General features: G+C 37.3%; 1 protein-coding gene across 24 annotated transcripts in view; it reads right to left on the bottom strand.

Moving 5' to 3' along the window:
* The window catches only part of LOC121466166 (muscular LMNA interacting protein), a 233038-nt gene that overhangs the window by 79926 nt on the left and 135319 nt on the right, over positions 1-17793 (bottom strand). For 13 of the 24 annotated variants that reach the window (XM_041679752.1, XM_041679759.1, XM_041679765.1 and 10 more), the window contains 3 exons: positions 7301-7366; positions 7136-7219; positions 6953-7012 (listed from right to left, as the gene is read on the bottom strand). The exons of 5 other annotated variants lie outside the window; for them this stretch is intronic. In XM_041679752.1, coding sequence (XP_041535686.1) covers positions 6953-7012; positions 7136-7219; positions 7301-7366 — 210 coding nt within the window. The remainder of the gene's footprint in view (positions 1-6952; positions 7013-7135; positions 7220-7300; positions 7367-17793) is intronic. 6 more of the 24 variants (XM_041679755.1, XM_041679757.1, XM_041679773.1 and 3 more) reach the window with 2 other exon arrangements.

Genomic DNA, 17793 nt, shown 5'->3' with positions numbered 1-17793 from the left:
TGGACCTGGTTTTTGTGCATGGCGATAGACATGGATCCAATTTCATATTTCTACATGTTGATATCCAGTTATGCCAGCACTATTTGTTAAATATGATTTCTTTTTTCCATTTGAGATTTTTTGTTTCTTTGTCAAAAATTAGGTGTTCCAAAATGTGTGGATTAATATCCGAGTCTTCGATTCAGTTCCACTAATCCTCCTATTTTTATGCCAATACCAGGCTGTTTTAAGTACTGTAGTTCTGTAGTAAAGTTTGAAGTCAGGGATTGTGATGCCTTCAAAGTTCTTTTATAGTACAGGATTGTTTTGGCTCTCCTGGGTTTTTGGTTTTCCAGATGAAGTTGAGTACCGTTCTTTTGAGGTCTCTGAAGAATTTTGCTGGGATTTTGATGGGCATTGCATTGAATCTGTAGATTGCCTTTGGTAGGATTGCCATTTTTACTATGTTGATTCTACCTACCCAGGAACTTGGTAGATCTTTCTACTTTCTGGTGTCTTCTTCAATTTCTTTCTTCAAAGATTTAAAGTTCTTGTCATACAAGTCTTTCACTTGTTTGGCTAGAATTACTCTGAGATATTTTATGCTATTTGTGGCTATTGTGAAGGGTAATGTTTCTCTGAATTCTTTCTCAGCCATTTTATCATCTGAGTACAGGAGAGCTACTGATTGTTTTTGAGTTAATCTTGTATCCTGCTACATTACTGAAAGTGTTTATGAGTTGTAGAAGTTCCTTGGTATAATTTTTAGGTACGCTTATATAAACTATCATATCATCAGCAAATAGTGAGAGTTTAACTTCTTCTTTTCCAATTTGTATCTTCTTGATCTCCTTTTGTTGTCTTATTGCTCTAGCTAAAACCTCAAGAACTATATTGAATAATTATGGAAAAAGTGGACAATTTTGTCTTGTTCCTAATTTCAATGGAATCGCTGGGAGTTTCTCTCCATTTAGTGTGATGTTGGATGTTGGCTTGCTGTATATTGCCTTTATTATGTTTAGGTATGGTCATTGTATCTCTGCTCTCTCCATCTCTTTATCTTGAAGGGATATTGTATTTCATCTAAGGCTTTTTTGGAATCCAATGAGATGATCATGTGGTTTTTGTATTTCAGTTTGTTTATATGTGGATTACATTGACAGATTTTCATATGTTGAACCATACCTGCATCTCTGCGATGAAGCCAACTTGATCATGGTGGATGATGGTTCTGATATGTTCTTGAATTAGATTTGCCAGTATTTTATTTAGTATTATTGCATCAATGTTCATGAGTGAGATTGGTCTGCAATTCTCTTTCTTAGTAATGTCTTTCTTTGGTTTGGGTATCACGGTAATTGTAGCCTCATAAAAAGAGCTTGGCAATGCTCCTCCTGTTTCTCTTGTATGGATAATCTGAGGAGTATTGATATTAGTTCTTGTTTTAAAATCTTGTAGAATTATGAGCTGAAACCATCTGGTGTGGGGCTTTTTTTGGTTGGGAGACTTTTGATGACTGTTTCTTTTTCTTTATCAATTAAAATTTGTTTAATTTGCTCATCTGATCTTGATTTAATTTTGGTAAGTGATATTTATCCAGAAATTTTTCCATATCCTTTAAGTTTTACAGTTTTGTGGAGTACAGGTTTTTGAAATATGACCTGATGATTCTCTGTATTTCCTCCATGTCGGTTGTTATATCCCCCTTTTCATTTCTGATTTTGTTAATTTGAATATTCTCTCTCTGCTTTTTTGGTTAGTTCAGATAAAGGTTTGTCTATTTTGTTGATTTTTTCAAAGAACCAACTCTTTGTCTCATTGATTCTTTGTATTGTTTTCTTTCTTTCTATTTTGTTGATTTCAGCTCTCAATTTGATTTGATTTCAGCTCTCAATTTGATTATTTCGTACAGTCTAGTTCTCTTGAGTGAGTTTGCTTCTTTTTGTTCTAAAGTTTTCAAATGTTCTGTTAATTCACTAATGTGGGATTTTTCCCACTTCTTTATGTAGGCATTTAGTGTTATGAACATTCCTCTTCACACTGCTTTCATTGTGTCCCATAAATTTGGGTATGTTGTGTGGTCATTTTCATTGAATTTTAGGAAGTCTTTAATTTCTCTTTATTTTTTCCTTGACCCATTGATGATTTAGGTGAATGCTGTTTAATTTCCATGTGTTTATGGGCTTTCTGGAATTAGTATTGCTGGTGACTTCTAGTTTTAAACCATGGTGATCTGCTAAGATACACGGGGTTATTCCAAATTTTTTTGTATTTGTTGAGGTTTGTTTTGTTACTGAGTATGTGGTCAATTTTTGAGATGGTTCTATGAGGTGGTGAGAAAAAGGTATATTCTGTTTGTGTGGATGGAATAGTCTATAGATGTTTGTTAAGTCCATTTAAGTCATAACATCTGTTAGTTCCCTTAGTTCTCTCTTTATTTTTTGTTTGACTGACCTGTCCAGTGGTGAGAGGGGAGTGTTGAAGTCTTCCACTATTATTGTGTGGGGTTTAATGTATGATTTAAGCTTTAGAAGTGTTTCTTTTACATGTGAGGGTGCCCTTGTATTTGGGGCATAGATGTTCAGTATTGAGATTTCCTCTTGATGGATTTTTCCTGTGAATAATATGAAATGTCCTTCTTTGTCTCTTTTTATTAATTTTAGTTTGAAGTCTATTTCATTAGATATTAGAATAGCTATACCTGCTTGCTTCTTAGGTCCATTTGATTGGAATATTTTTCCCAATGCTTTACTCTGAGATGATGTCTGTCTTTGAGGTTGAGGTGTGTTTCTTATATGCAGAAGAAGGATGGATTCTGTTTTTGTATCCAATCTGTTAGCCTGTGCCTTTTTATAGGTGAGTTGAGTCCATTTATATTAAGGGATATTAATGACAAGTTATTGCTATATCCTGTTAATTTAGTTTCCATTATTAGTGATGTTAATTTGCATGTTTTTCCCTTCTTTGGGATTTGCTGCTATGAGGCCATCAATTGTCTGTGTTTTTGTTGATGTAGCCAACTTCCTTGGGTTGGCATTTTCCTTCTAGTATTTTGTGTAGGACTGGGTTTGTGGCTAGGTATTGCTTAAATCTGGTTTTGTCATGAAATATCTTCTTTTGTCCTTCTATAGTGATTGAAAGTTTTCCTGGGTATAGTAATTTAGGTTGGCATCCATGGTCTCTTCATGTCTGCATAATCCTTACCACAACTTTCTGGTTTTTCATTGTCTCCAATGCAGAGTCAGGTGTAATTTTGATAGGTCTGCATTTATATGTTGCTTGGCTTTTTGCCTATGCAGCTCTTAATATTCTTTCTTTATTCTGTATGTTTAGTGTTTTGATTATTATGTGGTGAGGGGACTTTTTTTTTTGATCCAGTCTGTTTGGTGTTCTGCAAACTTCTTGCATCTTCATAGGCATATCTTTCATCAGGTTGGGAAAGTTTTCTTCTATGATTTTTGTTAAATATATTTTCTGTGCTTTTGAATTGAACTTGTCCTTCTTCTATACCTATTATTCTTAGGTTTGGCCATTTCATGGTGTCCCATATTTCCTGGAGATTTTAGGTTAAGTGTTTGTTAGATTTAATGTTTTCTTTGACTGATGAGACTAATTCCTCTACTGTATCTTCAGTGCTTGAGATTTTCTCTTCCAGCTCTTGTATCTGCTGTATATGCTTGCATTTATTGTTCTTGATCATTTTTTCTAATTCCTTCAGCTTGTGTTTTCTTTATTGTCTCTCTTTTCATTTTCATGTCTTGAATAGTTTCTTTTATATGTTTGATTGTTTTTTGTTGGTTTTTCTATAAGAGATTTACTGATGTCTTCCAATTTTTTGTCTGTCTTTTCTTCCATTTCTTTGAGGAAATTTCTCATTTCCTCATTAAAAGTTTCAAACATTCTTCTGAAGTTATTTTTAGGTCATTTTCTTCTGCTTCATCTATATTTAGTGGTTGAGCTCTTGCTGTTGTAAGGTCTTTAGGTTTTACTGATGTTCTTTGTGGTGTAGCATGGGTTCTTACCTTTTCTACTCATCTTTTCCTCTAATAGGTGTGGTTGGGGCTGTCTGTGATTATGTTGATTAATCTTCTAGGTGCCAGTGAATCCAAGCCTCAGATGGTTGTTCCTCATGGCACACTCAGTGCCATGCTTCTAGTTTCTCCGTTGGTCACTCTGTGTTCCTGGAGGTCACTCAGTGCCCTGGGCTTTGCTCCACTCCCTTAGAGTTTTCTGTCTCACGCCTCTCTAGACTAGCTTGTTGGCTCATACTTGTTTTTGTAAAGGTCCCTGGTCTGGATTCATTCCTGCAGAGGTCCTTGGCTTGGGATTGGTCCTGTAAAGGACTCTGGCTCCAAACTACTCCCTCAAAGTTAGCAGGCTTGACTGTGCCCAGACCCACAGAGGACCTGGCTCAGGCTTACTCCCTCAGAGGTCCCAGACTCATGCTCGGAACCACAGAGGTTTCTTGTTCCCCCCTATTCCCTCTGACATCCCAAATGCCTGGACCCACAGAGGTCCTGGGTCAGGTCTACTCATCTGAGGTCCCAGACTCACACCCCGGATGGCAGAGATCTCTGGTTTCAGCCTAATCCCTCAGAGGTCCCAGATTCACACCCAGACCCAAAGAGGTCCTGGATCAGGCCTAGTTCCTTGAAGGTCCTAGACTCATGCTCAGACCCACAGGAGTCCTGGCTTAGGTCTACTCCCTTGAAGGTCCCAGATTCACATCCAGACCCACAGCTGACTCTGGCTCTGGCTCACTCACTCAATGGTTACTCCCCTGCGGAGTTCACTGTCTTAGGTCTGCTCTGGCCCAGGTTCCTGGTTCAATCCTGGTCTGCCAATGTCTCTGTACTGGATCTGCTCTGATTCCATGGAGCTCACTTTCTCAGGCCCACTCTAACCTAAGTAGCTGGTTCAGTCTTGCTCCTGTTTTTCTTACTGCCTCAGGCCTTCTCTGGCCTAGGTTGCTGGCCTGGTCCCATTTCTGCCAATGACCCTGGAATGAATCTGCTCCTGTTCTCATGGAGTTCACTGTCCGAGGCCTACTCTGGCCCAGGTCACTGGTTCAGTTCCACTTCTGTAGAATTCTGATTCTCCTCTTAACAGAACCTTTTCACTATGTTTGACTGGCTCTATCTCTACCAGTTTGAAATGTGTTGTTCCTTGAAATTCTGTACAGGCTCACAGTATGTATGGCCATCTCTTCCACTAGCTGCAGACTCAAAGACTCCAAACAATTCAAAATCAAACACTATCTAAATTACCACTCTGCCTGCCACTATACTTTATCTATTTCACTGTCATCTGCCCTGGGTAGTGATGCAGGGCTCCTTTGTGGCTCCTTTCCTTTATTGCTCATATCTGAATTGTTATCAAGCCCCAAACACATTTGCTTATTTATGGCTCCTTTGAACCCACCTTACCAGTTTGCCATCAGTAACTGTACTCCTGACCTCCTCAGAAGACTCTTTCCCACTGCCAGAATGATCATTTTATGTCCTTCTATTTTTCTTGAGACCCAAAAGTCATACCATGACAAACATATTCTCTAATTTTATACTGTGCATCACTAAACTTCAAATACATTGTCTTTTTCAACATCTTCGCAGAAACAAGTCATGTTGCCTCAGGAAATTCATACATTACCATGCCTTTGCCTGGAGATAATATCACTGATCTTTCTAACCCCATTCCACATGCAGATCTCAGTAAAATTCCATCTCTTCTACAACTGTAGTGAGCTCCTTAGAATTTCCACTTGACTTTTCTTTTGGCACATAATAAATACTTGAAGAAAAGGAAACTTCCAATGCTACACACACACACACACACACACACACCTAATAGCAAAAATTATTTCCAAAATATCCAACAAGGAGTGGTGTCCAGGTTACTTATGAAATTCTAATATCATAACAGCAAAGACAATAAGTAATTCCATTAGTTATTCATGATATTTGTCTATAATGTTTCAAGTAAAAGTTAGGACCACTCTTTAAAGTCATAAATATCTATACACTCAAAACTTGCTTCAGATACATGATGTCCCATGGTGCACAGTTCATGCAGAAAGCATTTGTACTCGTTGAAAGAAAGAAACAAAGCTGAAAATAATAAGAGAAATATTGGAGCAGGGCGGTGGTGGCGCACGCCTTTAATCCCAGCACTTGGGAGGCAGAGGCAGGCGGATCTCTGTGAGTTTGAGACAGCCTGGTCTACAAGTGCTAGTTCCAGGACAGGCTCCAAAACCACAGAGAAACCCTGTCTCGAAAAAAAAAAACAAAAAAAAGAGAAATATTGGTACCCATAAAAGACAAACAAAATGAATTTTGAAATTGGGATAAAAAGAGCTACATTATGCATTGGAAGGTAATAAAAATAAGGAACTATAATACTTAGTCCTAGCAAATGAAGATCACTATATTATGAGAAGGAAACAAATACACAGAACTACTCTGACAGACCAGTGCCTCCAAAGTTCTGCTTCTTCAAGCCACAGAACATTGAAATCAATTCAATCACTAATAAGGAAAAAACTGAAAAACTATCACCCATATGAAAGCTAATAGAATGGTACTTTGTTCAACTTCACATCCCAATTCTACACTTTTAAGTGTGTGTAAATTACATTAATACTGAAGCTATAGTCCAAGATCAGCATAAGCTACAGACTTGACATGTAAATCCACAAAATGCCAACTTTCAGCATCCTGGAATATTGGTATTCACACAATCTGAAATTGATCCGCAGCTAAAGATAATTTTACGTGGCAATTCTGTGCAGATTGATATATCGTTCACTCATGTAAACAAACAGAAGTAAAAGTCAGTGCTATACTTTGCTGTGTGTAGCCTGGTTACTAACTAGTGTGTTGGTTTCTCAACTCACAACTGAGCCTTGGATGGCAGTTTGAAATCATCTATGCAGGAACTTGAGTGGCACAGCAAACTGTAATAAATACATACATACTTTGATTGTTTCGGAACCCAACATTTTCTGTGAGAGTCGTGAAGGAGAGTCAGAATAATGCTGGAAAAGAAAAGAAGAAAAGGAAAGGAAAGAACAAGCCTATGAGGCATCATGGCAAGACAGGAGGAAACGAAGAAAAGCAAAGCAAAGGTTTGAATAGCACATTCTACTCTACAGCATTACCATAGACAAGGAGTCCTTCAAGACCTTATCAATGGTAGCACAGAGCTCTTCTGTTTGCTGCCTTAGCTGTGCAGGGAAATACAACTGGAAGAATTGAAACCAGGAACGGGGTTAGCATTGAGTTTGGGCATTGCAAACTAAAGCAGGGCAAGCTGAAGTCATTACCTCCACTGGAAGGTCTGACACGCTGGCCTTGGAGTTGCTTTCAGTCTTGGCTGGTTCATCTAGTGCCTAGTGATAAATGAAACAGTTCTCATATGAAGTTTCTCATTGAATACAATGCAGTGGTGATGTCCTCACAAAGAAGCCCTGTATATAAGTCTCATCATTTCTAAGGAAAAAAAACTAATAAAATCATTTGGTAAACTATTCTTGAACATGAATATACATTTTACATCGTCCAGTTTCTCCCCTGAAATCAGTGTCTCTAATATAAGGTGTAGTAATGATAAAGACTGGAGGCTGTTTTATTTTTCTTTTACATCTGTTCTATATTTTCCATTTTGCTTTTACTCAATTTTTAAATTTTAACTGATTGAATGTGGCTTCTTTCTTATTCATCTTAACAACAGCTTGAATTCATGTAAGTTAATTGCAACATCTGCAAAGCCTTGGAGTTTTTGCTATGAATTTATGTTTTCCTTTTGAATATGGATGGCATTATTCTGGGTCTTTGAATGCCTAAAAATTATGGGCTAGCAGCAATGTTATATGTAAAAGGGACTCACAATTCTGCTTTGATTCCATAAATACTATTTTCATTTAGTTTTAAACATTTTAACATTGTATTTGTTTGTTTAGTGTATGCCCTGATGCATATGTGGCAGTCAGAGGATTAATTCTCTCCTACCATGGGTGTTTCCATGAGAGCTAACTCTCACACAAGGTGATGGTCTTGGTAGCAGCCACTTTTGCTTCCAGATTCATCTATTAGCCATTCATTTAGTTGGTGGCTTTAAACTCTGTCTCCCTGATACTGAGTAGGAGCCAAAGCCTCTACTTAGCTATTGTGTACTATGTTTGGTATAAGTGATACCCAGAGTTTATGGAACAGCACTTGGGGCTCTCCTTTGTGAAGGCTTCCAGTATCGCCCTCTCCCCTTGAATTCCAGTCTCTGTGTGACTTCATGTGCTTTCCTCTGGTTTTTGTTATCAACAAGGTTTTAGCATTTGCTCAGTTTAAACTATTTCATAGTGAGTAAATAGTGGTCAGACTTGAAAGAAAATAAGTAAAAACCTAGAAGCCAACCAAACGTAATTTTCTTCTCCTGAGTATTGACTCAACTGTAATTCTTACCTACTATTCTAGTATCTTCACACCATCCTCTTTGGGGTTTTTTTGTGATGCGTGAGGACTCTGTATTTTAGAATGACTTCAGATTTGCTATGTAGCCAAAGATGATTTTGAACTCCTGATCTTTCTGCTTTTACTCCCCAAGTGCTAGGATTAGAGACATGGGCCACCATGTTGCCCAGTTTATCTGCCGCTAGAGATTGAAGCCAGGGCTTTGTGCAAGCTAGGCAAGTACTATATCAATTGAGCTATATCTACAGCAAGAAGCATCTTTTTAATATTTCATCCTGAGTCTATTTATAATATTTAAGACATCTGCACCAGTGTAGGCTAACCCCTCCATTTTCAGAACAGTGAGACAAATGAATTTTATATTTTGAGCTCACTGATTTCTGAACATGGAGATATTGTGAATTCAAATTTTAAACCCCCTTTAAAATCACATTCTAGTTAAAGGCTATTTTTCCTGCCCTAAGCAAATATCATTGTCATTTCTCTTTACAAATAATTTTTTCTCATCCTGTAGCACGAATTCCAAACGTTCGTAATAACAAAAACCCAGAATCAGCTCTCAGGGGGTAAAAGCTGAGAGATGAGAGAAGGAGAGCAGCCAGTCACTAGAGAGACCTTTTATTTCTATCGATGTTAAGACCAAGAGATAATCCTGTCCTCAGACTGTATCCTCAGACTGCAACTGTCTCCACCAAACCTTAGATTGCACTGAGCTCCTCTCCTTCTGTCTTATATTCCTCTCTCTACCCAGCCATATGGCTCCTGTCTCCACCTCCCTGGTGCTGGAATTAAAAAGGCATGGGATCCTAAGTGCTGGGATCACTTTTGTGTGAGATCTGTTTCTCTTTTAGACAGATTCGATCTTGTGTAGCCCAGGATGGTTTTAGACGAACAGAGATCCCTCTGCCTCTGTCTCCCAAGTCTTGGGGTTAAAGGTGTGTGTCACTGCTCCCTGGCCTCTAGTGGCTTAGCTCTGCACTCTGATCTTCAGGCAAACTTTATATGTTAAAATTTAAACAAAATATCAGTACATCATCCATCATCTTGTACTAGAGAATATAGTATTTAAAAATTCTTAGCTTTGTAGCAGTGGTTCACTTTCTGTTTCTGCCTTTCCCAGCCCAGTCTTTCCCTGCTCTTGCCTGCTTGACAGTCTTTATGGTGAGTCAGTTCAACACCTTCAACACAACATCAGAATCCAAATAAACAGTGTTTGACAGCTTGAAGATGCCTCTTACATTATTGTTATAAAATTTTTTTCCTGGGTTGAAGCACATGGAAATATTAGTATTCAGTTGAAAATTGCCTAGGAAGATGACAATTTCACACAGGTGAACCTGTTTCTATATAATTTATTGTTTCTTTAAATTTTTTATATAATGATTTTTTATCGTGTTCACTCTACGTCCTCCAACGAATATCCCTTTTCTATACTCAACCAACTTTGTGTCATTTTTTTTCTATCAATGTCCATTTATTCTGTCCAAATATACTTGGATGTGTGACCTTCCACTAAAGCATGGTCATAGTCAATTTACTAGGAGCTACATCATCAGAAAAAAAATATTGATCCTTTCTCTCAAAGCAGCTGATAATTATCAACAGCTCATCAGCTAGCAGTGGGACTCTGTGCACAGCTCCCTTTTCTATGCAGGGAATTGGTCTGCTTATGATTCTGCAGGTTTTGCTCAAGCTGTCACTACTGCTATGAGGTCATATGTACATATATACTGCTATTTCCAGAAGATAATGCTTCTTTGTATTCATCTTCTGGATCCTACATTCTTCCATGTCCTCTTTTACAATGATGTCTGAGTCTTATAAGGAAAGAAGAAAGGAAAGAAGGAAGGAAGGAAGGAAGAGAGAGAGAGAGGGAGGGATGGAGGACAGAAGGGAGGGGAGGCAGGAGGCAGGGAGGGAGGAAGGAAAGAGCATATGTCCCTTTTAAGATTGTACATTCTGAATTCTCTTATTCTTTACACCTTGGCCATCTATTGAAAATAGAAATTTATCTGATGAGGGTTGAGAGACCCACTAATTTATACTGATAAATCATTAGGAATTGACTTAATACTATGTCTATCTAGCCCAATAATAGTAATAAGTTCTCTTCTATGGTCTATGATTTCTCTAGCCTAAAGTTCTTGACCCAGTAATAGTATCAGATATGGGTCTCATGTTGTGGAGCAAGTCTTAAATCCAACTAGAAAGTGGTTGGTTACTCCTATGACATTTGTGCCACTATTGCACTATGAGCATAATTTATCTGGCCAGTCATCATTGTATCTCACAAGGTCCACAGTTGGCTAAGACTGATGATTACTTTTCACTTCCATTGATATGCATAGCACCTTTCAGAACTATGAAAGTTGTCCAGCAGGAATGAAGCTCCTATATTAGTAAAAGCTTAATTTCTTTATGCTCTAGTGTGTGATGCCTTCAGCAACAGGGTCATATCTTCATATCTTAAAGGACTAGAGAATAATCAACAGCACAGGCAATAGCCCTTAAGGTTTGGAGGTCTTTGGAACCTCAATGACCAAAACTTCTATTGTTTTCATATTTTGTTAGCCTATGCTGTCTGTAGCAGTACTGTTGCCCTGATAAAAAGAGATTTGATTCCATTTTAATTCTTTTATGGATGTATACAGAAGCCTCTGCAGGAAGTTTTCAAATAACTTTTTCAAAAAGTTGCTAGTATTATCTCTGTCTCTCAGAATTCTCTCCTCTACTTTTTCCTTTCTTCTCCTTTAACATTTCCTACTTCATAATCTCCTTTAACCCTTTATACCTATTCATCTTCCAAATTTTTATCACTGACTCTACAGTTTTTGCTACAGGGAATTTTTTAAGATATCTAGTCCTAATCCACTTTCAAAGCTTGACAATTTATTATCATTAAAGTCATTCAAAAATATGTGGAATGAGTTTGAAGGCAATTATAAAAGGTTATAAAATATAATTAGCAAAGTAATTAGAACAAATGTCTGATCTCGTTAGGCAGTATCTTTCAACAGAAAAATGATCACTTGCACCTATATGTGTCATGGTAGGTTTATAAACAGACAAAAAAGACAGTTCTCTACTGGAACGGATTGTAGAACATTTAGATAAAAAGCTACCCTGTCTCCTCATCTGCATTCACTTCCCAGTCCTTACATCTTCACTGTTATTCTGATGGTCTCATATCCTGACTCCAAAGTTTCTCATCAGTCATAGAACCACAGGACTCACTGTTCATCAGAACCTTGTTTGTTTGTTTGTTTGTTTGTTTTTAACAGATTAAGGGATTACACAGATCTAAAACTATTAATCTTCACTAGTAGGTACCACATCTGGTAGAATTAAGATTTGAGCATGGAACATACTAAGAGTTCAGACAAATAGTCATGAAAGATAAATTTCATCATTTCTTAATTTAATAAGTTACTTTTAAATTTTGAGATTCTAGTATAATTAGAATCTTCCCTTGCTTCCTTTAAACCCTCCCAACACCCATCCTTGTTCTGTTTCAAACTCAAGTTGTTACATGCATATATGTATATACATATTTGCTTCTAAATACAACCTGCCCAGTCTTATCATGTTACTTGTCTTTGTGTTTTCAGGGCTGACCATTTGGTATTGGATAACTAGTTGCTTGTTCTTCCTTGGAGAAGATTGTTCCTCCCACTCTCAGCAGTCCTTCCATAGGAATTATTGTCTGAAAACTTTTGTTTTCCAACTTTGCTTCTCTGTATCGCCAAGCAAAATTTGGAAAACTAATTATGGCAAGAGTCGCCTTTACAGTAATTATTCTTTTTCTTTTTTCCTAAAATTATGATTAGTCATGAGAAATAGTGAGGCGGGAACAGAGATTTTTATAAAAAGTTAACTCAGTTTAATTTCCACAACATGGTGTTTCCCATCAGCTAGTCACCCTGTAGGTAAGAGAGAACTCCCTTTTACGTTAGGAAAATAGCAGAGTATACAATGTCATACTGGACAGATACCACCACAGTGCTGTACATATAATGTGCATGATCACAGGTAGCCACAGTCCAGAGAAGGATGCCATAAGATAAAAGGAAGAGTTACACTGAAATCCTTCATTGCTGACTTTGCAATATCAAGAGGATGCTGTGTCACCTGATTCCACAGAGGCATGTGATTCAATTATTGAAATAATCCCACTGGAACTGAAAGCTTCTTCTAAGGCATAAGTGGGAAAAGCACCTGGTCTTTTGAGAAGAGGGGTTATCTGGCTAATGGGTCACATCTATGTGAATGTAAAGGAAAGGCAAGTTACAGTTAGACACTGGAGGTTCTCCCAACTTACCAGATGAAAAGCCACATATAATATTGAATATATTTGGAGTATTAGACTACACATGATCTTCATTATAGTAAGTCATAGAGAGAAGAGATACAAGAAATTTTATCCAGACTCTGCATAGAAGACTAAGCACAGCAGGAAAGCTGTTTTATGGCTCTGTTCCTCTTCCCAGCAATGATTTTCCATGCACTTCTTACTGTCACTCTTTAGCCACAAAGAATCACTTGTGCTCCTTGAACTTTGTCTCTTTTATATTTTGTGGTATTGACTTGCTCTAAATCTCAGTTCGCATAGAAATTTTTCTTCATTGTGAAGACCCAAATGTCTTTTCTTGACATCACAGCAGTCCAAAATTTATTCATTTCCTGGTTAGGAATACATTTTGCATATCTTAAGAATACTGATGGTCTTAGAAATTAATCTTGTATACCCTGTGAAGCTTGCAAACTTTATTGTGTTCTAGAAACTACATCTGTATTGATCCCGGCAATTGCCATTTTATTCTGCTTCTGAGAAAGGTATAAAAGGTCTGATTGGTTTCAATAAAATTGACACAAGTTTTAAAAAAATGAAAGAAAACTGAATCATGAGATGATGGCTCAGCTGTTAAATGCTTGCCGCGCATGGATGAGTGAAGGTGTAAGTCATAAACAATGTCACACCAGTTTGGAATTATGATTAATAGGGTGGTATTTATTTAAAGGGGAAAAAACTTACAGATCACCGTCAGCCCTCTTCGCAACCAGGAAGGGAGTCTAGTCACCAGCGGAGCAGGAAGTGAAGAGAGAGAGGAGAGGGAAGTGGCCGCTTTTTAAAGGGAGAGAGACCATGCCCCAATGGGCTGGTATCTCAGCAGCGATAGGCTGGAGGAGTGGGAGGACCTCCCGTAACAGATGAGAACCAGATTTAGATCCCTAAAACCCACATAAATGCAGGGTGAGCCTAGAGGTCCCCTGTATTTCCAGTTTTAGGAGGTGGAGACAAAGAACTCACAAAGCAAACTCTCTAGCAATACTGGAGACCTCTGAATTTGATTGAGAAACTTAGCCTTAATTAATTAAAGTATAAAAGGAATAGCAGACAATTCCTAACATTAATCTTGAACCTTCTGATGCATATGTGTGCCTTATTTTTTTCAATTGTACTCTAGTCTACTAGGCCTTTTGTTCCATTGGGGTTAGTGGATCAATAAAGATATTTAGATTAGATTGAAGAACAAACTGAGGAAGAAATAGAATTAATAGATAAATGCATCAGATAAATAATATTATCACAGTTTTCTCAGTAAAATAGTATGGAGAAGAGATTTAAACTGTTTTAACAAACAAATGTTTGTTACATATTACTATTCAACTCCTTTGGCATCAAAGACTGTAGCATGTGATCAACACTCATGAAATAACTCTTTTCAGCCCAAACCAAATGAAGTCAATAGTTTGGTCTATGGAAAATCACAACAGGCAAACATAATTCTTAGCTACTTTAAATATTGAACTATAACAAATGAATGTCAAAATGATCTCCTATAGCTATAAAAGACAATGAACATTGGCAAGAAAGCCTATGACTTTGAATCATCTCATTGCCCATTCTATGTTAAATAGAAAGGTTTGGGGGCCAAAATGTCCTAAAATTTTACTAAAATTTATTTCTGTTAATTGACTATAATGAATAGTTTGTCAAATGTATCATCTTGACTCACTCCTAATAGCCATAAAATATCATTTTTATTCCATGATACAATATTTTATTAAACATATTTAAGCCTCCATTAGCAAAAGCCAAAAGAGCATGGGAAATATACAACCATAGTTTAAAGAACTGGGACCATTAAAAGTTTATTCCCAGACTGGCAGTGGTGGCACACGCCTTTAATCTCAGCACTCAAGAGGAGTGCTCCATGAGTTCAAGGATAGCCTGGTCTACAAGAGCTAATTACAGAACAGGCTCCAAAAACTATAAAGAAACCCTGTCTTGAAAAACCAAACCTCCCAAAAGTATATTCTTGTCTTGTGACGTGTTTGTGAACTATGCAATCTGAGGAGCTCTCTCTTGGTGTCTTTAGTTCTGGAAGATTTAGTGGATTTGATCTGCTCCTCCCACACAGAAGGTAGTTGTCCTTTATTTTTTATTGTCTTGTTTGCATTTTTAGGTTTTACAAACTTGTCACTAGTCTCAAACTCAATCCCTCAAAGCTTCCTTGCAGGAGGATTTACACCTGACTTTCTTTTCAATAAGAGCATCTGAAGAATGGTCCTTCCCTCAATCAGTGCTCCGCTCCCTACAATATCCCTCCCCTCGCTCAGCATCACAAGGAATAGGGCTGTTTGTGAGCCCTGGCTTATTCAGTTCTTCTCAAAGTTAAATTGCTTCCAATTCCCTTTAATATTTTCTCATAAAAATAAAATATTATGTCATTCTCATTTTATGAGAATATAAATATATTCTAGCAACTAACAAAAAAAAAGTATTACAGAAAAGAATCAAACTCATTACCACTCGCTCAGTATTTCAGTGAACATGCTTGCTCTTATTGCTGGGAAGGGTTCAGAAAGAGCCTGAGAAACACTGGATGGGGTCTGAGCTGAAGGTCAATCACACACCCTAGTTGTGCTGCTTTGGGGGACTTTATGAGACTTTGCTGATTGCCAAATTCTTTGCTGAGTTATGAAGGTAATAAAGATAGCATCACATCCTCAAGTTTTCAAAACAGAAACTATCACAACTGTCTTGTCCAGTTGATAAAGGTCACCAAATCTAAAATAATTCCTTCCAGCAGAAGGTCTTTTGTAACTATTGAATGAAAGTACAGTAGATGGATGTTATTCTGTCCTACCACCCTGCCAAACTCTACAGATCCTTAACCAAGGTTTAGCCAAATGAATCCTTCTGATCCTTCCCTCTATGCACCTTCTCCAGCTTCCAAGATCCAGCCCTTGTGCTACAAGTGCTTTAGTCTAATCCTATCAACACTGCCTATACAATAACCAATCTCTAAGCTTCCTCCAGGACTTCTCAACCTGCCTCCTGCAGACAGGACCCTCCAACACTGCATCCACCTTTCCACTCAGACAGATCCTGCATATTCTTCTCCAGGGTTTAGCCAGGTGAGTCTACCTGAACCTTCCCACCATGCACCCTCAACAATACCAGTTCTACCCAAACTCCAAGCTTGAATATGGATGCACATCCTGCACATCAACACAGTCTCTTGTGTCCACCTGACTTTATTCCACATACACCATATCCAAATCCTAGGCCCAACTTGACATGCATATCCTTTCTTTGGCCCCAAACTGTTCCATCCATATCAGACATGGGACTAACAAAACAAGGTTATCTACCCAGACCTCATCATAAAAATTGGTGTAGGAGGTCCTTCTGTATTTGTGTTGTTTTCCTTAGTTATTAAAGAAACTGCCTTGGCCAAGTTGATAGGGTGGATCTCAGGTAGGCGGGGAAGACAGAACAGAATTGTGGGAAGAAAGGCAGAGTGGCAGATGCCATGAATCTCTGGCCTGAGAGGGACGTAGGTTAGAATCTTGCCCTTAAGCCACAGTCACATGGTGATTCTACACAGATTTAGTAGAAATGATTTAATCAAGATGTGAGAGTTAGCCAATAAGAGTCTAGAGCTAATGGACCAGACAGTAATTAAATTAATACAGTTTCTGTGTGGTTATTTCAGGGGTTATGCTAGCCGGGTAGCTGGGACGCAGCCCGCTCCTCTTACTACAAAAAATAAAAACAATATGACAGATCAAGTCAGTATTTTCCCTCCAACCACATCAGTTTCCCAATGGAAATTACATAGATGAACCCCAAGACACAGAGTTGAAAACCAGAGTCACAAATTTTATAAAAGAATTTAAAGAGTGGAAAGATATAAACAGTTCAATGAACTTAAGGAGTTTAAAAAGCAAAAATAGCTAACTGATGCACAGTAAAACACAAACTTGTGGCTGATAGAAATGATGAAGATGAAGACAATCTAGAGTATAAAAACAATTTAATAAAGAGATAGAAACATTGAAGAGTGCTAAAGCTAAATTTAAGATGAAATAAAAATATTCAAAACCCAATGAGAATAGTCAGATGACAACTTTACAAGAAGAATGAATCTAACAGAATATAGAGCAATAGGACTTGGAGGTAAAGCTGAGGATCTAGGTGAAATAAGCAAAGAATATAAATTTTAAAGAAACACAGAAAAGTAGCATACAGAAAATGTGGGATGCCATGAAAAGACAAAACTGTAAATTATAAGAATAAATGAAAGAGAAGCATTCCAGGTTAATGGCATAAAACACATTTTTAACAAGATCACAAAAGAAAACTTCCCAAACTTAAAAACATACCCATACAAATATGATATGTACTCAGAACACCAAATAGATAAGCCAAAAAAAAAAATCCCACAGCATACGATAGTTAAAATACTAATCATATGTATAAAAAAAAAAACTATTGAAAACTGCAGGAGGAAAAAAATACAAGTCACATACACAGGGAAACCCATTGAAATAACAGATAATTTCTAACAGAAACTGAAAACCAGAAGAACCTGTAGCATATACTTCAAGCTCCAAAATACCATGACAGCCAAACTAGACTAAAATACCTAGCAAAACTATCTACTCTTATTGGAGAAGAAAAAATGTATAATATAAACAGCCTAAAAATTATATCCAACAAATTAAGTCTAAAAATATAGGAAACAAAGTTTTATACTGAAGAAACTTAGAAAGAAATATGAAATCAAAAACATTGAAAGATCAGAGAGAACAAAAATCAACAATGCCATATCTGCAATCAACATATACTTTCAAGGATAACTTTAAATATTATTGGCCTCAGTTCTCTAAAAAAAAAGACACTGACTTTGTAATGGATCAAGAATCAAAATTCATATAACTTATTTCTACCAGAAACACATCTTTTCTAAAAATAGGCACTATATAAGAGTAAAAGGGTGGACAAAAGTACTCTCTCATCAAATAGTACTAAGAAGCAAGCAGTTATCCTAATATCTATCAA

The sequence above is a fragment of the Microtus oregoni genome, unplaced genomic scaffold (assembly GCF_018167655.1).
Source record: "Microtus oregoni isolate MIOR12 unplaced genomic scaffold, Mior012 000032F_ref0000030, whole genome shotgun sequence".
NCBI classification, from domain to species: domain Eukaryota; kingdom Metazoa; phylum Chordata; class Mammalia; order Rodentia; family Cricetidae; genus Microtus; species Microtus oregoni.
Note: the sequence above shows the minus strand (reverse complement) of the source record. Positions and strands in the feature narration are given on the sequence as shown.